This window comes from Amphiura filiformis, chromosome 5, assembly GCF_039555335.1.
Source record: "Amphiura filiformis chromosome 5, Afil_fr2py, whole genome shotgun sequence".
NCBI classification, from domain to species: Eukaryota; Metazoa; Echinodermata; class Ophiuroidea; order Amphilepidida; family Amphiuridae; genus Amphiura; species Amphiura filiformis.
Window position 1 is genome coordinate 43,335,048 of NC_092632.1, and position 26,411 is coordinate 43,361,458.

Sequence of the window (26,411 nt, forward strand, 5' to 3'; positions counted from 1 at the left end):
TATATAGTCCATATTAACCTTTTAGTTTCTCAACACATAATTTCTTGTGAAAATCTCCGGAGAAATTTTAAAGGGTGAATTCCAATCAAGAGTTAATTGATTTGTGTTTTTCTTCACTTTCTATTGGCATATTGGATAGATAATATGACTTCCCGTAACATGATACGCCAGGTTGATTTATATTTAATGACGATGAAGTCCTTTTGATGACTAGTCGTTTGAAATACCTGCAATACTTGGCGGCGCAGTTACGTGTAACCAGCGAGCGTAAGGTTAATAGTATAATATGTGCGATATCTTAGGCGAGAACCCTCATGGGTCTTTCAACCTCGAGAAGTGGGGAATCATTACGATCGAAGAGCCTTTCTCGGTGATTTATGCTCCAGCTTTCAGGCGGTATACAAGCACACGACTAGATAAAGTGAGGAGGGATAGTTCTCTGCTTTAAAAGGTTGAAAAAAACCTCGCATTTTTGTTACATTCTTGACGATTTATATAAGTACAATGTACATCATAAACACGACTTAAGCTGAGCAATATCTACAAAGCGTAACTTTTTGTCTTTTGATATCATTACCACATGTTGTTTGTAAACCGTGTCGTACGTACCGGAAGAATTTCGTCTCTATGTGAAACTAATAACAAGTGCATTTTTACGGGCAGTTTCCATGCAGCAATCGAGATTTTCATAAGATTACACTTCAGAAACAACACGGCGTTATCAGTTGCAATATTTTAATTGATGTTAAGCATCTTTTGACGGTAAGTACTTAATAGTATCCTTACAATTTGCATGTAACGTTTTTATTTTCCGATGTCTGCATGTGTTTTTTTACTTCATGACAATTCCTTATAGTGGGATGGGAATGTCGCCTTATTCTCATATTATGGATTGTACAATGAACAAGACTATATATAATTCACCACGCTGACTCCGTATCGTAAGGATCGTAGCTCTCTGTATATTTATCAGTGCTATGATATATTATGCTTCGTTGAAAATTGACCTTTTTATTCATCATAATTTGGAAGTACTTCGGTTGATACTATAAAGATGATGTGTCAAAATCTTCGTAATTTATGTAAAAAACAGGTGTTACGTTTCAATCTGTGTTTCAATTAAGCGTACGCATTACAATGATTACATTTTCCAGTAATGGGACGTTAACTTACAATGAGACATTTCTTAGACATGTTCATGATCTGAGGCCACATTTCATGTAAGGGGTAATTTTTGTTTTTAATACGTTCAGCACGGTCAACAAAATTTGTGTAAAAATACAATCAAATAATAATAATAATGAATAGTAATACAAATTTATGTAACGCCTTACAAGCAAATCTCAAAGCACTGAATGATCAATTATCAATATTGTATCTATAATGGGACCTTTACATGAACGGAAAATGATGATGATGATGATGATGATGATGATGATAATGGTGATGATGATTATGATGATGATGATGATAATAATAATAATAATAATAATAATAATAATAATGATAATAATAATAATAATAATAATAATAATAACACTAATAATAATAATAATAATAATAATAATAATAATATATAATAAGATTGAAATCAGCTGCAACATGAAGCCGTATATAATTATACATAATTAACAGATTAAAAGCATAAACCCACGGCAACATTATTTAAATATAAAACTTCCAACCAACATTTTGAAAATCATTTTGACTAATATTTTTTAAATTTATCGAGAAAACAAAATGGGATGTATATTGAACAGTTATAAAAATGATAGGAAGAACGTCCCATTGGAGAAAGACAATACAGAAAATCTATTTTGGTTCACTCAGTTAGTTATTACTTTAAACCACACTGATGAAAAGGATACAGTAATCCTGTGACATGATACAATTTAGACAGATATCATTACCTAAGACTGTCGACTATTAAAGCAATATTATTTATTTGTAGAGTTCGTATTTTTATACAGTGTACATCCAAAATAGTCGAACAATAGTTTGTCATGTATTTCTTACAACCTTACACTCTTTTGCATTGATTTGTCTTGACCAAAAAGAAAAAAACAACAACACACAATCGCATGCAAAATGGCAATAAAATACCGGCCGTCGCTGCTTTCATTTCAAAAATACTTCAAAATCAAAGTAAACACGAGTAACTTGACATTTCCATCCATAAGGGCTACCCGGTATGTATCCAAGATACTATAAGGAGTAAGGATACTATACTTAAAATGCTACGCAGTGTGATAAGTAATTTGAAGGGGAAAAACGAAGCTACAATAATTATGCCTGAGTTCTTCGTTATCAATTCAATTGTTAATTATGGAGAAAATATATGATTTATCCAGTTTCCTGTAAATTGACTTGATTATGAAGCATTAGTCCAAAAAATGTTTGGTTTCCCTCAGAGACCGACCCAAAAAACTGAAATCTTGGGGCGGGTTTTTTTCAATCACTTTTTAGAAGAAACCTTAAATTTGAACAGTACCAAGGACATTTTATATTTTTTATTCACTCATTTCATTTATTAAATGCATATTTGATTAAAAATAAGAAGTATTTCCATTTAAATTCTGACCAAAAACACACAATTTTTTAAAGAATTTGTCAATGCCTTTTCAAAATAGAGGGAAAATGGAGGAAGAGCCCATGAAAAAAAGAGGACCGATTGTATAATAATACATAAATCACATACGTATAATATCCACCTTTATGTTATAGTACGCGATGCTGGTAAAAGATAAAAGCACCTCTTAACAAATCACATATATCCCTGCTAATGATTATATTAATAAAGAGTCCCGTAAAGAGTAGACCAACTGCAGCTCTGTGATGAAGTGATTACGGAATTATATTATTGCGTTTTTTTGTGTACTTTTTAAAGTGCATCTTAAATGCATCTTAAATGCATCTTAAAGTGCATCTTAAAGTGCATTTTAAATGTGCTTCTTAAAAGAAGCACATTTCTACATGTATATTAGGCCTATATGACCTCTGTGCCTACATATTTTTACTTATTTGTTGTCCCTCTCTGCATACCTGTGTCTTTTACTTGTTGACCCACATTAATTAGTTGGTGTACATTGCCCTTCTCTTTAGTTATGGCTTCTTTAAAAAATTTAGAACGGCGTCATTCCAAATTAAAGGCTTAATGTACGATTTCCTTCAAATTTTAAATTTGTCCATTTTGAGCTGAAATAATGAGGTAAAGTGAAAGAAACACTGCTTGTTTATTTTGGCCGTTTAACACGCAGTTCTATGGCAGGACATAAAGTCATAATTGTTTGAATTATGACTTTATGTCGAACTTTGCTCTGTTTACCTACAAAGACAACAAATTTGGCTGATTCCATTTAGGTGCAAGTTGTGACATGTGTAAACATTACAAATATGCCAAAAAATCAGGTTTGAAAAAAATTAACCAAATTCATATTATAAGATCGTACATTATGACTTTAAGTACCGTATTAGTGAGAAAAGTAATCCAGAGTAACCAGGAAAGTCTATGGTTTCTTGTCGAAGCATCCAAATCAAATATTTCTTTGAGACTGCTTGATCGTTATTGCAGGAAATGCACTAGTGCACTTCCCTGGTTATTGGGCTGTTCCATTTAAAATCCACACTACCCCTGTGGAAGATATCTTCCAAAGAGGGAGTATGTTTTTCAAATGTTATTGGTCAGGGTTAATCATTTTGAAACCCATACTCCCTCTGTATTGGCTTTACCTATATCTTCCACAACAGTAATGAGTATTTCAAATAGAAGTTACACCACAGGGGTAGTGTGGATTTTAAATGGAATAGCCCATTTGCCGATGGACTAGTAGTGATGATACGAGGTATTCTTTCCGTTATCGTCTGCGCCATGTTTCTTGAATAAAATGTAGTCTTGTACTGTAATATCATAATCGGAAAAACGCACACTAAAATACGATAATAATCGATGTATTTGAAACGAAATATCTTATTTATTTTACTGCTATATCAATATGTAATGTAAGAACCTCGTAGACTGATCATTATCATGATTATTATCATGTGTTGTACATCAAAGCAACGTTTGATGGAATTGCTAAACAACATTATACGTAACTGACGCAAATATAATCAATATTTGAACATGATTTGTTTAATAAAGCAGTCTAGAAACGTAAAAGTAGTCGTTCCGTTAACGGGTGCACCATAGGCCTACACGTATAATACAACCCTGGTATGGAATTACCTTGACATAATCATACTATTTAATGACCCTGAGGGAGTTTCAATGAAACAAACATACATTCCACCGTTACATTCTGTTACATTTGTTTTTCAATAATCTTGAGCTCTGCTAGCTGCATCCTTTCATTTTCATTTATACCGCGGGATTTATACAAACCGCTTATTATTCATTCTCAATTATTTATAGTGATGACTGAAAATGAACAATCAACAATTTCTACTCATTTCTTGTTTGATATTTATATATTCTTTTTGCGGATGACATAACGTTTTATAAAATCAGTGCAAATTAATAGATCGAAACCTTCTTGTATCAAGTTGTTTCAGCTACTTTTGTGCAGCATTTATAAATTGAATAATTGTGATGTGTCAAAGTGCCGCGCGTGCGACGGTGGCATCCTTGGATTACATTATGTTAGACTTGTTCATCACGTTAACACAAATCTAAACGCGATAATTATCTTAAGTATGGCTCACTACTGGTACATTCTGAGATTTCAATGCAGGTCTGCAGGGGAGATAAGGTCACTGGAAATGTGAGCTACGTTTTTAACGATGAAAACCATAGTGTACATGATCATGATTTTTGTCACACTATTGAAATATAATTAACAGCAAAGCATGAGTGTATACACGGTGATTCCTGTGCGGTTTTCTTCCCCAAACCCACATCAATTTACATGAAAATAAATATTTAAAGCATTAAGTGAGGAAAAGAAAGTATAAATAAAATAAATACATAAATAAATAAATAAATAAATAAATAAATAAATAAATAAATAAATAAATAAATAAATAAATAAATAAATAAATAAATAAATAAATAAATAAATAAATAAATAAATAAGAATGTATGATATTTCAATTTTATTTTGTATGTTTCTATTATATCTCTAATGCATTTTCAAGCTCATAATTCATGCTGTTCCTGGTAACGGAAAAAGCACGTTTCTTTCAACTTTGTAAATACCATGTGGGAAGTAGAGCACAGCCAATTACACAAATACATCCTCACTCCACACGGATCAGTCGATTTTTGTTCAAGGACAACATGTCGTTATTAGTTCCGAAGACACAGTTCCCTCTCAGTTAAATGCTTATATATAAGCCCCTACCTGCATCTTGTGCGATCAATTGAAGTTTTCCATCATGGCAATTTACCTGGGTCAACGCTGATGATTTAGGCTGCTCCTGTAATAACACAGAATACTATCACCAGCAAGAACGTCGGTTGTTTTGTTTTAATTACTTTGGCAGTACTTTGGGACTATTTTGTTCAATGATGTGGCTCATCTATACGAAAATAAACCCGTGATACCGTGGTTTTCAATTACCTCTTCTAAAATATTTAATTGCACTTATACCATACCTTGTCACTTGGGAAGAAAATAGCATCCGTAAAATGAAAGTGACATAAATTGGAAAATACATCCCTAAAACATACTAAAATTTGAAAACAAAATTTAAACTTGTCACTTGGGAAGAAAAAAAAATATCCCTAAAACATACTAAAATGAAAAGAAAATAACTAAGAAAATGCTTTCCAAAACATACATATTCATTCATATTCATTCATATTCTTTTTATTTACATAAAAATCGAGAACATTACATTACATCAAAAATAAAAAATAAAAAAAAATAAATAAATAATGTCTAAAATGAGACCAAAGTGGAACTTTGAATTAAGGTGGTACTACACACCCTGATAAATGTTTTCTCACAAAATAACTACACACTGGTAACAAAAGTTATGTATATTATAGGGGCAAGGAATCCAATTACTTCACAGAAATGTCAGTGATTCGAGACATGTGGTTCATTATATATGTTAAGAAATGAGGTACATTCTAGCGGGACCTCTGATCATAAATAACGTACCGCTTGTCTTGAGTCACTGAAATTTCAGTGTAGTAACTGGATTCCTTGCCCCTATAATATACATAACTTTTGTTACCAGTGTGTTATTATTTTGGGGGAAAATGCAAAAATAGTCACAAATTTATCAAAGGATGTAGTAGCACCTTAACTAATGAAAATGGCAAATGTTTGTGTACGACTAATAAAATTGACAGCACAATGGTAACAATAATTGGGTAGTGTTTAGGATACAGCAATTGCCACCAAGTTTACTACTACTACTGCTACAATCACATTCTAATGGGCTATTACAGAAAAAAAAGGCACATACCCTATAGAAGACAAATTTGACACATCTAACCTCGTAAATCAAAAAAATTTTATTTTGGGAATCCCATGTCTTCTATAGGGTAGGTGCCGTTAATTTCTGTAATAGCCCATTATGTATTTATTTATTATTCCCCCCCCCAAAAAAAAATATTTCATAATGCAGAACCATTTCCCACCACGCTAGTAGATGCCATAGTTAAGTAGTGTTTGAGTTGGTGTGGGTGGGGGAGGAGATATAATTATAGATAGTCGATAACCGATAATCAATGATCAATCAGTTATCAACGTTCAGTTAAATTCTAAACCGTAGCACGCAAATGATGAAAAAGACTCTCATGTTCAAATGGCTAAGGATGATATCCTTGTGGATACTGGGGGGGGGGGTGAGTGGGTATTGATTATCGATAATCAATTATCGATTATAGATAATCAATAATCGATAATCGATAATCAATGTTAAAACAATTTATAGGCCTACGCAACCGACAAAACTGGGAATCGCTAAGGATGATTTCCTTCTGGGTATGGGGGGGGGGTGCAGGGAATTAATTATGGATAATTAATTATCGATTATCGATAATCAATTATCGATTATCGATTATCGATCATCAATTATCGATTATCGATCATCAATCATTAGTTTATCAATATCCAATGTTTAAAAATGTATAGACCTACGCAACCGACAAAACGGGATATCTGCATTAATTTGAAAATATGATTTTCTCCAAAGTGCTAGAAAAGCACACTCTTTGACTATTTCTATGCACATCGTATCTCTTGCAACCCGAAGGAACGAAATTTGTTTCCGTTTTGGATTTCAACAGCTTAAAATTGACATTTTTCGTAAAATGCACATCAAATATTTTGTTCTGAATTGGAAAATCTCTCTTGGTATAAAATGAAAAATATTTCCGATTTTGGTTGTCAATTTCAAACTTTTTTATATCAATCATCATATCCGTGGGCACGTGGTACTCTATTTTGAAAGCCATCCGAGTCTCCATTTTGACAAACGGATAAAAACAAAAATAGTTCTAACATTGTCATCTATGGAAGAAAAATCACAAAACTGCCTTTTTCTCAAGAAAAAAAATTGGGACTCGAAGATAAATTTTCTTCAAACTCGTTTTTTAGAATCTTTATATATGCTTAATAACTTAAAAAAAAAAAAAAAAAAAAAAAAACGAAAAAAAATCCAAGTTGATACTCCATGTAAATGATTTCGTATACGCTAATCCGAACCCAAACCTAACCATAATCCTTCTAATAACCCTAACCCTAACCCTAATCCTAATCTCGTGTAAAATAAGGCCTACATGCTGAAGGAATAACCAAACTATATTAGAATATTGGAAACTAACTCAATAATAGCCTCATACCCCAACTCTGCCTGCTGCTTTAGCTTCACTCTTGAATCTCTGTTATGGAACTGTGACAGAAGATTGATATGCAACCTCTCAGAGCGTCCGAAGTTTTGTGTCACGTGACCTTGCTCTGTATGGGCTATTACAGAAAAAAAAGGCACATACCCTATAGAAGACAAATTTGACACATCTAACCTCGTAAATCAAAAAAATTTATTTTGGGAATCCCATGTCTTCTATAGGGTAGGTGCCGTTAATTTCTGTAATAGCCCAATACAACGGCTAGCCGCGGCTGCGTGTAAATACCCAAGTATCAAACAGATGATCAACCAGTTAATCATTGAAAAACTAAGATTCGTCAAAATCTGGTTTCAAGCACAACAGCTATCAGATACGATAAGAAACCACGCAGAATTAGACTGAAATTATTTTCTTTACCGCCAGATTCAGACAGAACAGAATTGAATTGTCCTTCATACGTTCTAGACGAGGCCTAGAACCTAATTGTTTGTAAGCAAGACCAGATTCAATTCTGTAATACAAACTTTGAAAGAAGAAAAAGTGGGTGTCACTTGCCAGTTTTTGACCCCCAAACTTTCGCATTGACGGTCCAGAAAGATCATAAGACCTGGACTAAAAACGTGTTGTGGATGGATAACCTATATAGAAATGGTCAGCCACTTGTCTTGTGAGGCCGGTCGACTGCATATCCGTCTTTACACGCTTTTCAATACGGAATAAATGCTAACCTCTCGTGACATCATCCAAGCAGCAAAGTTCATTTCTCATTGAAAAGCGTGTAAAGACGGATATGCAGTTTACCGTTCTGTTGTATAAGATCCAAACGTGACTGCTTGCTACACCTGGCACTTGAATTGTACAGTATTCATGTATGCATCCAGAGCATTGTGAAATACACTTAACTTCATTTTGTGATCTTTGAAGAAAGAGACATTAGAACGTAAATGAATACGGTAATTATGTGAGCTTATCATATGAAAGTATGATTGTCTGTATGGACAGAAACATTATTAATAAATAAAAAAAATGCGTATATTATCAAACTCTCTTTTGTTCTCTGAATACAAAAGTGTATACATAAGATTTGAAAGAGGATTCAATATCTTTGCAAACACATTAACATGTTCTCAAGGCCAGTGTCTTTAGTTTTTGAATGCGTTTCCAATTTGTGAAAAACGCTTCGTATCCGTTCTCTATTGCGATTATTGGTTCTCTGCTGCCATTTCCGTTCAAGTAATTAGCTTCAAATAATAGTAATAATAATAATAATAATAATAATAATAATAATAATAATAATAATAATAATAATAATAATAATAATAATAATAATAATAATAATAATAATAAACAAGCATTTATTATAGCGCCCAATACCCGAAGGCTTCTAGGCGCTTTACAAAACAACTATAAGGTTTAACACCAAAAACCAATCAAATTGGTTGGCAAACGTTGGAACCATCGCGGTTGGCACGCCAACATTGGCCCCATATTGGTTTGCCATTCCTTTGACTAACAGGTGGCATTCCAACATTGGCCCAAGGTTTTTTTGCCATCATTTCAGCAGCCTTTGGAATTCCATTATTGGCCCAATGTTGAAATATCAATCTTGTATCAACAGTTGGCATTGAAACATTGGACCATCATTGATATGCCATTCGTGAGTCAATATAGTTGGCATTGCAACATTGGCCCAATATTGGAATGCCATTCCTGTTTCGATAGTTGGCATTCCAACATTGGGCCAATGCCCGAGCCAATTTTGGAATGCCATTCCTGTTTCGATAGTTGGCATTTGGCAAATGTTCACATATATGTTCTTCTTCTTTTTCGCTGCGTCAAAATGGCAAATCCAATCGCATCTGCAAAACTCACACAATTACTGACCTTCACTTATATATTTTGTTACTTCAATTTAAATCGGCCTGTATTATACGAAACAAACTTTAAAAGAAGAACAAGTGGGTGTTACTTGGCAAGTGTTGACTCAAACACCTTCGCCTTGACAGTCCAGAAAGACTATACGATCTAGACTTAAAACAAGGAGGATGCTAAAACTGTGTTGTGGCTGGATGTGTTGACTGTTGTGGATGGATAACCTAGATGTGGCTGGATGTGTTGACTGTTGTGAATGGATAACCTAGAAATGCCCAGCCACCTGTCTGGTATAAGTGCACCATACGACATGTTGTAATCTTTGATAAAAGCATATATCATACGAGACATTGCGTCCATGCATAGAATTTATATAGATACCGTATACCCAATGGGCAAAAGATGACGGGTGCATGACAGTCTGCATTAACCGATACTAACATAAAATATTTGAATACTACTCTTTGACAAATGTTTTCTATGAAAACAAAATAGGGAAGTGTATATAAGATTTGAAAGAGGATTCAATATTTTTGCAAACTCATTTCACATGTTCAAAGCCAGTATATTAGCCGACGTTTTTTTAATGCGTTTCCCCTTTGTCGACATTGAATTTCGGCGACTAATTTTGCAGCACCATGATAATAATAATTTGATAGTGTTCTCTCTGTAACTACTGTACTATTACTACTGTAATCACATTCTAATAAAAAGGCTACATACTAAATAATGTCTAGATTACTCATATAGAGTGCTTCTGATGAAAGCTAAATTAATCCAGGCGCCCTTATGGAATTTGAGCAAATGAATTGCTATTATACAAACAAGTATTATTGTAAGATAAATCTATTGTATTGCCATATAAAATTTTACGCATACGGTATATCGTATTAATTTAGCTTTCATCAAAAACTCTATATATGCTTGTAGTCGAGGTTTTACGGTACGCAGGTATCAAACAGGTACTCAAACAGATCACTAGAAAAACTTGGATTCGTGAAAATCGGGTTTAGTGACATTTCAAATACAACAGCTGATCAGATATGATAAGAAACCGCAGAACAGAATTAACCCCAACTTATTGGATTTGTAACCAAATTTCAGACAGAAGTGAATCGTGTTTTACTTGTTCTAACCTAATTATTTGTAAGCGAGACAAGATTGTGCAATTCTGTAAGACTGAATAAACTTTGAAACAAGAACAAGTGGGTGTCACCCAAACCGAAAGATCTCCTCATTCATTGTCCAGAAAGTTATGGACTAAAAAGTGTGTTTTTGTGGATAATCCGGCTGTTTAAAAAATGACCGGCCCCATATCTTTTGTATTAAAGTACGAGTATAACGGGTTCATGCTGACTTTATAATATGTGTAATTCTAGAGCATTTTGAAGTGCACTTAACGATATTTGTGTGATCTGTGATTCTGTGATGAGAGCTTTATATCACTAGACACTGCGTCCCTGATTAGAACTTGGATATGGATAATTGACCAAAAAAAGGGCTTATGAAAGTATAATTGTCTGCATTAACAGATAATAACATCATAAGATGTCAATTTCAAACTTTCCCATAATTGTGTTTTCTGAAAACAAAATAGGGAAGTGTATAATAGTATACGAATTTTTAAAGAGGATTCTTATTTTTTTTTAAAACATTCAACATGTTGAATGCCAATGCCAGAGTCAATGCATTGCCCGGATGCATTCACTATGGACCACAATGACCTCATCCTAATGACATAGTTCTCTAACCTCAATTAAACAATCATAGTGAAAAATTTGACCTCAAATTGCAGAGTGTGAGTTTTTATACCCAAATGTTCAAAGGTCATTCAATGAATGTACTAATATATTGGGGTTAAAGAACTGCGCCTCTGATAGATGAGCATGTTGTGGATCCTAGTGATTGTCCAACGTTTCTCCGTTGCGATAAACGCTTCGTGTTGTATCTTCCGTTCTCCATTGTAATCATTGGTGCTCTGCTGCCATTTCCCCCTCAAATGACTGCCTTCAAATGTTCGTGTCGGTTTTCTTCTTCTTTCTGGTGTGTTTTCCTTGCAGCAATTGCTGCCCTGGAAAAAGCTGCGTCAAAATGGCAGGAACCGTGCAAAACTTACGCATTAATGTCTAATATTGCTGACCTTTTCTGACCTTCACTAATATACTTTTCCTTAATCTAAATCGGTCTGTTATAATTCTATTCACTGCCATCTGAAGGGTCGATCAAAACTAAACTGAAAAAGGTCTGGTCGATTTGAAGTAATATTCCAGTAAATGATGTTGTTTTCATGGTTGGTAATATAAAATATATTAAAGGTCAATTTTGCCAACAATTGAATAACGGCCTTTGTGTTGATGTTTAATTTGTTACTCGTTCCCGTTACAAAGTCATGGTGTTTTTCAAATGAGGCTTCGTATTATGAACACGAAGTATAGCTTAATTATATTTCTAACGTTATGAAACTACTTGTGATGAAACCATAGCGTTATTTATACAATAGCCCTCAAACAAGACTACAGCATACATGTACGCACAGACTCAGATATCCCCGTTTAGGGTTTTGAACATATTTTAAGGTAAATTATTTAAATAACAAACTCTCGCAACGTACAGAATTCGATATTTCAGTTCCAAACGCTAATATAATAAAATAAACTCGTTATCTCCAAATAAAGGTAAGCAATTTCATCGATGTAAATTGATTTATTGCGTTCAAACATGACAAACGTGTTCTTTGGTAAATGCCTGCTTTAATGGGGTTGTGTCGTTCCTATTGTTATTTCATTGGTATTTCTAGTGATATTTTCAAACACATCTGACAGCTTTCTGAAGTCGACACAATACCTCAACAGATTGCCTGACACTATAAAGGTTGGATTGTTTTAGGTTTGTGAGCATCACAGACATCAAGGATATACATGTAGAAATTTGCATACAACATGTACAAGATTTTCTGGGACGTTCCACATTACACATACATGTTAAACCCACTTACATATAATATCACCAAGTGTGTTAAGAGAAGGTACATAGGAATACTTGAAATGTTAATAAAGTAGTTAAAAATATATATACATAGATCAAAATGCTATGAATACAGTGAAAAACATGTCAGCCCTAACGGCATCTCTCATCGATTTATTCATGACTTGAGATACTTGAAATACTGTATACGTCAGAGGTAACGAATATTTGTATGTAGTTTTGAGGTACCCTTATTTAGTTCTTGTGTACATGTTTCTGGCAATGAATGACTTCCTTTTAACCATTTAGGTCTAATATGTTATTTCTAAGAAATTACCAGGGACTGCAGTTTGCTTCAATTTATCTTGTAAAACTCTGAAGTTAGTTCACAAAGGCATTTTATTTGTCTAAATCAGTTTTATTTGTCTTGGAGTTAAAGAGGAAGCCCGCCAGAGCAGGGCTTCTGGGGATGAATCAAACCTGCCTGGTTATCAAATTGAGCTAAAGCCTTATATGTTTATACCATTGCCAGGGTCATTTGTTTGGCAACATGTTCTTAAAAAGGAAGCCCCGTGGTAATCAGGCAGGTTTAGTTAACCCCATAAGAACTGCTCTGGCGGGGCTTCCTCTTTAAAGGTGGGTGACCCGATTGAGAACCTCATCCCTCCACTTTACACTAATCAAAAAAGCTCTGTGAATACAAATCAAACATAACACAATCTGAACATATTTTCGTTTCCGCATATCTAACCGGATGTGTAACCAAACTCTGATTCTATGTAAAACCAAGCTACGTAAAATCACAGCTATAAGTATTATCTATGAATAACATTTTGGTCGGGACAAGCAGACACGAATTTACATCTTATAACAAGACATTGTTTGAATTGGTAGTCTACATTGCACTCTAAATGGATTGTGATAACTATAACCTGATCACTGCTTTAAAATGAACGTTGTGTGAGTTTTACTCTTTTAAGAATGAAATCAAGACTCGACCAGTAGTTGACCACCAGTTCCGCCCGGTTCTGCCCCGTTTACATTGTTTACAATATTGTTTACAATGGAAACTGGGCAGAACAAGCGGTCAACCGCCGGTAGAGTTTTGATTTCATCCTTATATTATCACTCTGATACATTTAGAGTCTTTAGAGAGTACCATACTCAAACAAAGTAATCGTTGCTGAAGGTTTTAATTATACAATGCTAATGTTACTTTTACTTGTCACCTCCTTTCAGATGCGGTGCCTCATTACTTAAGGCTCCTTCTTGTACTAGATACTGTGACGACGGGGATATTATATTGGTTATAGCTAGCAAGTCTGTTTTCTAAGCCAGGGAATGCCGCTTGCATCAGAAGCAGCACGTCTTTCTACCAGGGATGAGTGTTTGGGTAAGGATGTCACACAATATATCTACATATCATATTCTTATTTTATACAGTGTTTTAGACAGGATAAATCTTTGGTATAGGGAAATTGTAATTACAGTTATCACGAGCTTGTATTACGTGCATGATACCCGGGGATGATGTTTTGGTTTTGAATAAGAAGAACATTTCCGCATGAAATTTCAGACGACGAGCTTATAAAAAACTTATTATTTCATAGCTGGACATAAAGTCTACTATAAGTCGACTATTAGAAGTGGTTAAAATAAAGATAAGTGGAAATTAATATCTTTCCGGGTGCACCATAGTAATAAATTTCCCTATACTTTGTGTACAAATTGGCCTCTATTCAAATGGCTCTACCTACCTTACGAAGCGACTCAATTTTTCAAAGTGATGTTTTTCTGACAGACAAACAAACAAGCAAGTAAACAAATTAAATTAAATACATTATTGACCATTGAATTTTCGAGCTACTGGACCACGAATACAATACACTTTTTGACCCAATTTTCAAAATAGAAGCACTTGTGATTTTACCTAGAAGCAGCCGGTTTGAGAAATACATGAAAAATCTGAATAAAAGCCCAGAATCTTTCCCAATCTTGGCAGATGCTTAGATTCAAGCCTACATTTATTATCTGGCACAATTTTTCCCCAAAATCTGATTTATTGATTTATAGGTATATTAAATAAATGTAAAAACACCGCAGATCAGGACGCGAGCCCCCAAAAGACATTATTTGGTGATGTGAAATCTTCATATAGGTGGCCTCATGAGAAACAATACCAATCAAAAACAAAACTTAAGACACCAAATCAAGCTAAAAATGGCCGACAGGTGTCTATTCTCACGTACACGCGTTCATATCTATTCTGTAACCAGCGTATGAGAAAAGCCCATTTGTATTGTCAATCAAAAGGTTCTTATTTCTGATCCAATAAATTGCACTTACTGTGTACGTTTCGATAACCACTCGGTTATCTTTATCAACACAGAATGAAGACTGCTACTGTGAACTGGTCATCCAATCACCTATTGATTTCTTGGTGACTGTGTTGATTTTTTTCCTGTTGGATGTTTTGATGGATTTTTCACAGGATGTAGCAGTTCATCAAAAATGTGAGAAAGCTGATATTGACCTTCATCTCTGTTCATGGTGGCGCACCCTTCTCTTCCTGATCTCTATAGCCTCCTTGACCCAACGTTTATATCTGTCTTGCTCCGTGCCTATGACCTCTGCTTCCCCAACCGATGACATGGTTCCTCTCTGCAACATGATCTGTGATGGCCGATTTATGGATGGTTGTAAGCGATTCTTTCCTGCTTGCTCTGGTGACTGTTTTTCCAAGTTCTTTTTCTGCTTCCGCGCGGTGCTCATCTAGTCGAGTACCAAATTTCATTCCCGTCTCTCCCACGTATGAGAGATCGCAGTTCAAGCAAGGAATGTTGTATATGGCTTGAGTTGTATTAAGCGGATCGCGTTTATCCTTAGGGTGCACCAGCTGTTTCCTAAGGGTGCTGTGTGGACGCATAGCAGTGGAGATGTTGTAGGATTTCATGACTCTCGACACTCTTTCACTGACGCCTTTGACATATGGCAGGACAACCATCCCTTTGCTCTTTGTCTGTTCTTCTGTACTCTTTGTGGATTTCTTAGGCTTGACTGCCTGCATCTGGTCTTTCACCCGTTTAAATGTCCAATCAGGATAACCACATACTTTCAGCGCTTCCTGGACCTTCTCTTCTTCTGCGATCTTATCTTCCTCTTCGGTTATAATGCGATCTTTCCTGTCAAACAGAGTTCTTATGACACCCATTTTTTGGTGCAGAGGGTGGTGGGACTGGAAACTCATGTACTGGTCAGTATGGGTTGGCTTGCGGTAAACGAGAAGCTTAACCGTACCGTCTTCCTGTCTGACTATGAGGGTATCCAGAAATGGGATGGTTCCTTCCGACTCTTCCTCATAGGTGAACTTTATGGAGTCTGATTTATCAGTTTTGTTGATGTGGTCTGTTAGCTGTTGTACCGTGTTTCTCTTCACCACCTCGAGGATGTCATCGACATATCTTAGCCACAATTTTGGCTTGCAATCCAGGGAGCCGTAGTAATAGCTTGTTGTTCTAGAGCTTCCATAAAGATATTAGCCGCAATCGGTGATACTGGGCTTCCCATCGCGGTCCCAAACAACTGACGGTAAATCTTCCCTCTGAAGGTGAAATAGGTGGTGGTCAGAATAAAATCCAGAAGTTTTACCACATCTTCACTAGTCAAGTTGAAACCTGTTTCTTTGTTGTATACTCTCAACAAGCTTTCTTTTTCCAGTCTGTGTTTCACTATGTCCAGAACCTGATCGATAGGAGTGTTTGTAAACAAACTGACAACATCATGAGAATTGAGTATCTCATCTTCTTCAATGACCAACTCAGCCAGTTCTTCTGCTAGATGCTTTGAATGTTTCACATGGTGCTGTGTATTTCCAACCAAACCACCCAAGATATCAGCCAGCCATCTAGAAGTGTGCTGTACCCAATGGTCGCCGTATAATCCACAATAGGACGCAGCGGGGTGTTTGGCTTATGTATTTTGGGGGTACAATACAACCTAGGCACATTCTCGGCCGTCGGGTAAAGATCTTTATATTTTCTTTCTGTGATCTTGCCTTCCTTCTTCAAATCGGAAAGGATGGACACAAGTTTGCGTTTGTATTTTGGCGTCGGGTCACCTGGTAGCTCTTCATATGTTTTCTTATCGCTTAACATGGATGTTACTTGCTCGTCATATTTATCCTTGTCTAACACGACAGTGGATTTTCCCTTGTCCGCCGGCAAGATTATAATATCTTCCGCTTGTTTCAGTTCTTTTATGGCCTTCCTTTCTTCTTTGGTAATGTTTTGCTCCGGCACTTTTGAAGACTTCAACGTGCTCGTTACTTTCGCTCTTAGTTGGATTCTATCATCCTGAGGTAGGTGTTTACATGCCAACTCGGTAGCCAATACAAATTCTTCCGCACATATCTCAGGAGGCGAAACAGCGAAATTGAGTCCTCTTGCTAACACACTGGTCTGCTCTGGATTTAACTTGTATTTTGAAAGATTTACCACCCATTTTTTCAACTGGGTACCCGATAAATCAAGCGTAGAATTTGGTGACTTTTTCCTTCCTGTAGTCTGTTTTTCCGCTAACTTCTGTAGCTTCTGTAGGTGACATCGTTTAGTGTTTACATACGTAGTCTCCCTGACAGTAGCTAAATGCTGGTTGATATTTTTCCCCAGTTCAGATTCTGCGGGAATCTTACGATTGAAATCCTCCTCCAATTGTGATTTCTTGGATTTCAAACTCTGGATTTTGTTGTTCACTACACGAATACGTTCTCTAATGAGTCCCTTCTCTGCACGCTTGATAATTTGCTGAGCCTTGATGGTATTTATTGGGCAACGAAGTTTGAAACTGGGTGGGGTGAGGTTTTGGTCACGGCAACGGAGGCTATAGACGAGATGATTTCTATGTCTCTGTATCTTTTTCTCACTGTTTTCAATATCACGAAGATGTTTCACTGTGCTATGTCCATAAGACTGTCGAGACTTCATTCAGTGTTGATAAAGATAACCGAGTGGTTATCGAAACGTACACAGTAAGTGCAATTTATTGGATCAGAAATAAGAACCTTTTGATTGACTTTCTCTACCGATCCTGATGAATTTGTTCAACCAAGCCCATTTGTATATTATGTTGGTCCTATACATGTAGAACGAAGCTGCTTATTCCACTAACATGATTTATTTCCATTTATAGTTGCGTAAATCAAGATAATGCGATGTACCTGTCTCCTTTTCATTGGTATTCACACCTTCCCTTACGCAAACCTGAAGCCAAATATAGCATTCACTCGTGATGTTAACAGTAAATTTATTTAGCAACATGACTCGCCTGCTATCTGTTTCTTTTTGACGGCCTTTTGTTGCTCTTTCTCTGCTCCAGTTTCTGTTTTAAGGCTTACAGAGGTCAACATTTAATTCGATTGATGTAAATTGGATGAGAATTGGAGACTATACCAGTCATACAAGCTGTCCCAGAATGATTTATACCGTGTTTGAACAAAATATCAAAAATATATAGCCAACAGTGTATCTAATCTTAATAGGTGCAATACAATGCCAAGCATGTCTCCTACTTATTCTGTGACTTTCATGGAAATAGCTTGATTCGTTTTTGCGTGACATTGCTATTACTGAAAATGGACGAAAACGGCAAGTGTGTAATTTACAGTGCAAAGGCATCATAACACTTGGATCCTTTATCACCATCGTGTGTGTGCAATATGTTGGAGAAATCCTACATTCTTTCATAGAAAATACACCAAATATGGCACAGATTTAGAGCTTACAATGCTAAATAATTCTTGATATGGGATTAAGTGAAACATTTCAATATGACATCAGATATTATGTGATTTTTACCCCAATTTTTACCCAAAAATTTCATTATTACAGAGGATATAACTTCCTCAAGCATCCTTCCCACAGCAAAATGTTATCTTCTTCGTCACGTAGCTGTGGGTTTGCCAATTGAATATACTGTGGTCATAAATGCATGCTCTAACACTAAGGACATTTCAAATGATGAAACTCACACACCGCAATAATGGTTTCAAAACTGCCGGCAAAGAAAGAATAGTTTAAGGTCACTCAAGCCTAGCAAATCCTTTATTCATACAAGGATTGCTTCGTAACATCATAAATAAACGATAGATATCGACTATTTAGTAGAAGTAAGAACAAATATACTGCATAACATTTTCGAAATAACTTTGTGCAGAACGGTTAGTAATTTTACAGATTTTCAAAATAGGTTGCTTTGTCAAAACTTGGAATTCACCATTTTTACGCAATCCTCTCTAACTTTTACTAGAAACGTCCAATTTTTTTAATCTAAAAATCTGAGAAAGCTAACTATATGAAAAACTTGAAATGCAAAACAATAGGACCAATAGAAATGCCTTTTATACCTAAATAATTCCATCTTTTTCGGTCATAGGGCCTGCACTTTGGCTCGTTTTTTGCAGGTTTACATGGTCCAATAATCACAAGATGACTGACATGTGGTAACAAAGGCAGCAGTCACTGCAATTTGATTATGTCCCATATGATTGGCCATTCAAGACACCCCTGTGAATATACTATAGCGGCCTTTTCAAAATATAATACCTGTTTGCTTGACTGTATTGACAATACCCGGGAACAATACACACAGTATATGCATTGGACAAACTTTTTACAATAAGCATGATAAGTGATGATGTGACCTCCAGATTTATACATCGTTCGTCTCGCACACTAACAACATTTGATTGAATGGACTGTAGGCTACTGCGCCGTGATTACGGTGAAGGACACCGGTTCAAATCCTTTGTTTGGAGCCAATCGATAAAAGCATGCAGGGTTCTATACCCATGTACAGTTTATCCTACATAACCTATGTCTTGAATACGCTGGCAGCGTTATGTAATAATCGGATTAATACTATATAGCAGTAGGTAAAAACAAGTTTTGAATAATCCGCGCTATAAAGTCCCATTCAGTGATCCCAGCGAAAGTGAAAAAAAATCAAATTGTTACGTTTATAAATTTTTTGATGAAAACAAATGGCAAAAAAAACAAAACAGGAAAACGACAGTATTGACGAAGTTGAAGCCCCATTCAAATACATGTAGCTAATTTATATACTGTCAGTACCGGTATATAAATTACAGACTCACGTAAATGCATTATTTTTTGTCTTAGATACACGGTTTTCGGCTGAACCACTGCACTAGCAAGCTATGTTAGCACATCTATGACAATGACGAAAGGTACAAAATCAGCCATAGGCCTTTAGATAGCAGAAGACACAAAAGTGGTGTTTTATGACCTTTGACATTCTTTTGTGGCGAGTGACATGGTATTTCAATTCACGCCGAGTGTCCTTGACAGGTTTGACTATGCTTCAGTGGTCATGAAAGAATTCAAAAGATAACCTCTGCCCCAATAATCCTAAGCAATTGTCTGAAACTGCTCCTCGGATCATAAGAACTCAGTCCTCAAATGATAGTCATAATAATGTCCAAAATATAAAAATTACTGACTATCATTGAAGACTGAGTTCCGCAGTCTAGTATCCAAAATCTGAATTTTGATGATTTTTACGATCGTCGGGATGAAAAAAAAAAATCAAAAAATCAATGAATGGGCCTTTAGTTCCTCTCCTTACCCTGGCAATATAAATCAAAGAAAAATAAAGAAAGAAAACAAGAAAAGAAAATTAACCAAATTAAGGGATCTGGAATGAGCGTTTTGAGCGTTTCGATAGTATTTTGTGTGGGACATGAGAGCACATCAGACATATCGAATTGCATTCTGAATACGAAGAATGTCTTTCTGATATCAAATAAATTTCATTGTTTGAAATTCACGATATAATACAAATTTTATGACAAATTATTAAAATTTGATATTTTTCACATTTTTGATAAATAACAGTCCTCGAAGTAAATATCATAAATCTAATGTTATATTCTTAAACAGTCCCTGGCATGATACCATACATGTATAGGCCTATGTATAGTAAATGTGTCTGCTTTATCTGTTTTGTGCTGTTTAAGGGCTGGGGTATGAACGTTTGAACGGTATTTATTTTGGGACATTAGAGCACATCAGACATATCGAATTGCATTCTGAATACGAAGAATGTCATTCTGATATCAAATAATTTTGATTTTGTGAAATTCGCAATTTAATACACATTTTATGGCAAATCATTAAAAATTGATATTTTTGATATTTAACAGTACTTGAAGTGAACTTTATAAATCTGATGATTTATACTTAAAGTGGTATGTAGGTGGGATGAAAAGCCGACGATCAATTGAAAATTTTGACCTTTCGTATTGAAGATATGGATTTTTTTTCCCAAAACACCAAAAAAAAATAGGTCTTTTTTTTTATAAAATCCATATCTTCAATATGAAAGGTCACAATTTTCAATTGACCGTCGGCTTTTCCTCCCTGCTACATACACTTTAAGAATATATCATTAGATTTATATAATTCACTTCGAGGACTGTTATATATCAAAAATGTGAAAAATATCAAATTTTATAATTTGTCATAAAATTTGTATTATATTGTGATTTTCAAAAATGAAAATTATTTGATATCAGAAAGACATGCTTCGTATTCAGAATGCAATTCGATAGGTCTGAGGTGCTCTCATGTCGCACAAAAAATACTGTCGAAACGCAATAAACGCTCATTTTAGATCCCTTAAGCAAATAGTTAAACATAATTTCCATAAAATGTAAGCTTTTACTGTCAGCTAGATATGTCCCCTTTTAATTTTGAGCAGAACAAGTGAGGTAAAGCAAAGAAAATTGAAATTTACTACTACTAGCGCCAATGAATGTTATACGATTGTAAAACGGTACGATCCTCTGGGTGTGTGTGTGGGGTGTGTGCGTATGTGTGTCCTGCACGCGTATTTTTTTCTGCAACTATAACGGGACGCAATACGATACCGGTATGTTATAAGAATCAAACTTACAAGAAAGATGGCTCTTGTCAAATCCTACAATTCTGTCAGAGAAAATATGCATATTTGCATTAAATTTTTAATTAATTGACATAATTGATTAATTAATAAATATTTAATTTAATGATTTACCATAATTCCAAATATGTCAAACAATATGTCAAATTAAAGCTAATGAAATGCTTTATAAATTGGTCAGAGCGCATTTTGCAGAATGCATTTAGTACTTTAGTTACATGATTCCAAACATTCTATTCCAATTTTTTGCTATACACGCATAGGAGCTGTACTTTTAAAATCCGCGCCTAATCAATAATAATAGTCTTTCACTCCATTGTCAAAGTACTGTGCTCCCTGTAGCTGTCGCATTATGGAGTGACCAGGTCCTAGAGTACACCACATTTCGCCATAATGCATTCTAGAAACGCTTGCTGTTAGAATAAGAAAAATTTTAATGCTAATTTATTGCATATTCTAGGGAAGCGTGGTTACCTTTTTAAAATAACCGAGTGAGAGGGTTTTCAAGAAAATATTTTTCCTGTCAAAACTGAAGCATCCTCTGTATAAAAGAAAATATGAATATTAACTGCACATCATATATAACGATTCGTGATACCCAATTGTGGCACATTTGATGTCGTTTAAGAGGCAGAGAATTTTATTTCAATTTTATATACGCCAAAATATTTTTCTAATTGAGCGAGAATGGCGAAAAAAAAACGAGGTTCGAGGCTCTCCCCGCACATAGTGCATAATGGCGGAACCGTGCAAGTAGCGAATGGGGCTTCAACTTCGTCAATACTGCCGTTTTCTTGGGTTTTGTGCCAATTTTTTTCATTAATTTTTTTTATAAAAGTAACAATTTGATTTTTTTTCACTTTCGCTGTGATCACTGAATGGGGCTTTGCAACGCGATATATTCAAAACTTGTATTCACCTACTGTTATAGCATTAATCCGATTATTACACAACCTCGCCAGCGTATTCAAGACATCCAATGCAAATAATCACCTAGATTATGACGTATCATACCGTAAATATGGCGGAGTACTCAAATTCATTCAACAAAAGCATGATTACAAGCTATTCAGCATCGAAGTGGTTACGTAATTCTCTTGGTTACCGGATCACGCTACTTTGGTATGCCTTCGAGTGCCATATACTTTATGTGGTGATCATTTCGATCGTGGTTCATTACTCTAGCGCGTGATCCCGTTGACATAGTAACATTACGTAACTTCGATACTGAATTGCAATCTACCGCGACAGCTCGTCTCACACACATAACAAATGCACAAATACGATCAAATAGGTTGACGACAACGTTTGATTGAATGCACTGCATTGTGCCATGATTACGGTGAAGGACACCGGTTCAATTCCTTTGTATGGAGCCAATCAATAATTTCACGCACATCCTCTATTATTGCCCGGGATGATTGCACACTGTAAAAGAGCTATTGTTATAATGTTTGATGAAATCGTGTTTAACTACCGTATTTGCTTAAGAACGGCACAATACAGATAAAGCAGACAGATTGACTACATGTGGTACATGTATATACATATTAATATAGGGAATGTGTGTGAGTCGAGTATACCTAATTATAATAGGGGCGTATCCAAAAATGAATTCACGCCCCTTTCAAATGTCGAGCCAAAGTGCAGGCCCTATGAGTTACATGATTCCAAACATTCTATTCCAATTTTTTGCTATACACGCATAGGAGCTGTACTTTTAAAATCCGCGCCTAATCAATAATGATAGTCTTTCACTCCATTGTCAAAGTACTGTGCTCCCTGTAGCTGTAGCATTATGGAGTGACCAGGTCCTAGAGTGTGATGGTTTTGTAGCAGATGACAGTGCTCATTCAAGCCTGTCAAGGTCATTTAGTAGCCACTTGCTGAATGGATGGCCATGATCAGCTATCAAAGAGATGCCTGTGCAGCTGCCAATCACAGTAGAGGTTTGATAACATTTTGTTAAAAACCCAAATGTGATATAAGGACACAGCTGTGCATGTTGGTACTTAATTGTTTGGATTCTTACGTTGAAATTCCGGCTTGTATTAGTATTTTTATGTGTAGTGTATAGTGGTCATAAATTATATAGCTTTTAAATTTTGGGCATTTTTGCTCTGTTGCACTGTACCATTATGGAATTTGAGCAAATCAATTACCGACACAAGCAGGTATACAGTGTATTATTTTATTTTTATTTCGTATCTCAGGAGCACAGCTCACTTGGTAAGGCATCAGAATTTGGTACACTAGCGCTTCGAAGTTTAAATCGGAAGGTGGTGAGTTCGAGCCTCATCACGGTCACATTAATTTTATAAACCAAATATTGTTCGAACTTTTCATATTTGTTTTTCTTTTATTGTTTCTTTTCTTTGTCTTTTTTTTTCTTGTTTTCTTTTTTTTTTTTTTCTTTATTTTTCTTTGATCCATATTGCCAGTGTAAGGAGAGGAGGGAACTAACGGCCCATTCAGTGATTTTTTTTCATCCGGACGATCGTAAAAATCATCAAAATTCAGATTTTGTACAAGACTGCGGAACTCAGTCTTCAATGATATACTAATAATCTTTTGGTCATTATATGACTATCATCATTTGACGACTGAGTTCTTATGATACATCATCCGAAGAGCAGTTTCAGACAATTGCTTGGGATTGTTGGGGCAGAGGTAATCTTTTGAATTCTTTCATGACCACCAAAGCAGAGTTAAACCTGTCAAGGACACTCAGCGTGAATTGAACTGACCATGTCACTCGCCACAAAAGAATGTCAAAGGTCATAAAACATCAACTTGGTGTCTTCTGCTAGTGGTTCAGCCCTAAGCCGTGTAGGCCTATTTAAGACAAAAATAATGCATTTACGTGAATCTGTAATTTATATACTGACAGTATATATAAATTAGCTACATGTATTTGAATGGGGCTTCAACTTCGTCAATACTGCAGTTTTCTTGGGTTTTGTGCCAATTTTGTTCCTTTTTTATAAAAGTAACAATTTGATTTTTTTTTTTTTTTCGCTGGGATCACTGAATAGGGCTTTGCAACGCGATATATTCAAAACTTGTATTCACCTACTGTTATAGCATTAATCCGATTATTACACAACCTCACCAGCGTATTCAAGATATCCAATGCAAATAATCACCTAGATTATGACGTATCATACCGTAAATATGGCGGAGTACTCAAATTCATTCAACAAAAGCATGATTACAAGCTATTGCAATCTACCGCGACAGCTCGTCTCACACACAAACAAATGCACAAATACGATCAAATAGGTTGACGACAACGTTTGATTGAATGCACTGCATTGTGCCATGATTACGGTGAAGGACACCGGTTCAATTCCTTTGTATGGAGCCAATCAATAATTTCACGCACATCATCTATTATTGCCCAATTATTGCCCGGGATGATTGCACACTGTAAAAGAGCTATTGTTATAATGTTTGATGAAATCGTGTTTAACTACCGTATTTGCTTAAGAAGGGGCACAATACAGATAAAGCAGACAGATTGACTACATGTGGTACATGTATATACATATTAATATAGGGAATGTGTGTGAGTCGAGTATTACCTAATTATAATAGGGGCGTATCCAAAAATGAATTCACGCCCCTTTCAAATGTCGAGCCAAAGTGCAGGCCCTATGATAAATCATTCTGGGACACCCTGTAGCTTTGATCAAAGAGTGTCCATCGGTGGATCTAACGGTTATAATATTATAAGCTATGACTAGAGACCATGTTGTAATCTACAGAGGACTCTGCAGGGCATATGAAATACAAAAATACAAAAAGGATATAGCCTAAACATTATAAGCTATTATATTACTAATAAACAAATATAGGTATTCTTTCGGCAACACTATGAAGTATGTGGATATTAAACATCTGTGTTCAAAATTCAAACCATTATTCCAAACATGGCGGTGTGCCGTTGCAAATGTATCAGTAAAATCTGATTCTACAGCAAGTGTTGCGCACAAAATCCATGAATCTAATATTCCCAGATTGAGTGTAGGACTAAAGTGTGCCAAAATCAATAACAACGAGGAGCAATTATACAGGGCGACATTTGAATTATACATGTTACCTCTTACATAATTTTTGCGATCGTTACTCTTAGCTTTTACACGAGGAATAACGCGTTGGATTAATAAAAGAAAACAAATGAAAGGAAAAATTCGTGTTTAATATGATGGGAAGATTATCAAAATTTGTAGAAGTACTCAAACCTAAAATATATTGATCGACAAAAAATGCACAGATTTCGTAATTCACTTGGTTTATTAGTATACTTCATGGTCTTATGTAACGTGTTGCGAGACAGTGTCAATTTAATTGGATTGAAAACTAAATCAAAGGAAAACTTCAAACCGAAACACAAGACGTTTTTTTATATAAAGTTGAAAGATCATTGTGTGACTGTAACCTTATATGGTTTCCTTGCTTGCGAGCACAATTTGTTTTGAATATTCTACTTGAGTTCTAGACTTACATGTCTATAATATTTGTGTTGCCTTCTACAAATCTTCGCTTCATATCCAATAACAACTTGATGTGACGTTAACAATTGGTGACACGACACATACATCACAGGATTATACACGCAAGGTGCATCAAAAAACATTGTGACATTATGTGTTTATATAGCTACCATGGTTACAAAATATTCGAGATTATTTAATGGCACTGTTTTTAAACAGTGCCATTAAATAATCTCTTAAAAGGGATGGAAGCAAAACTCGACCGGCAGTTGGCCGCCGATTCCGTTCGGTTCCGTCCGGTT

The 26,411-nt window shown here is 35.4% G+C and overlaps 1 protein-coding gene across 1 annotated transcript in view; it reads left to right on the forward strand.

The window, feature by feature from the left end:
- The first annotated feature begins 250 nt into the window (after positions 1-250).
- Positions 251-26,411, forward strand: part of LOC140153179 (galactosylceramide sulfotransferase-like) — a 30,965-nt gene continuing 4,804 nt past the window's right edge. The window contains exons 1-2 of the mRNA XM_072175852.1: positions 251-762; positions 13,877-14,030. Of these exons, the coding sequence (XP_072031953.1) occupies positions 14,019-14,030 (12 nt within the window). The 5' untranslated portion in view covers positions 251-762; positions 13,877-14,018. The remainder of the gene's footprint in view (positions 763-13,876; positions 14,031-26,411) is intronic.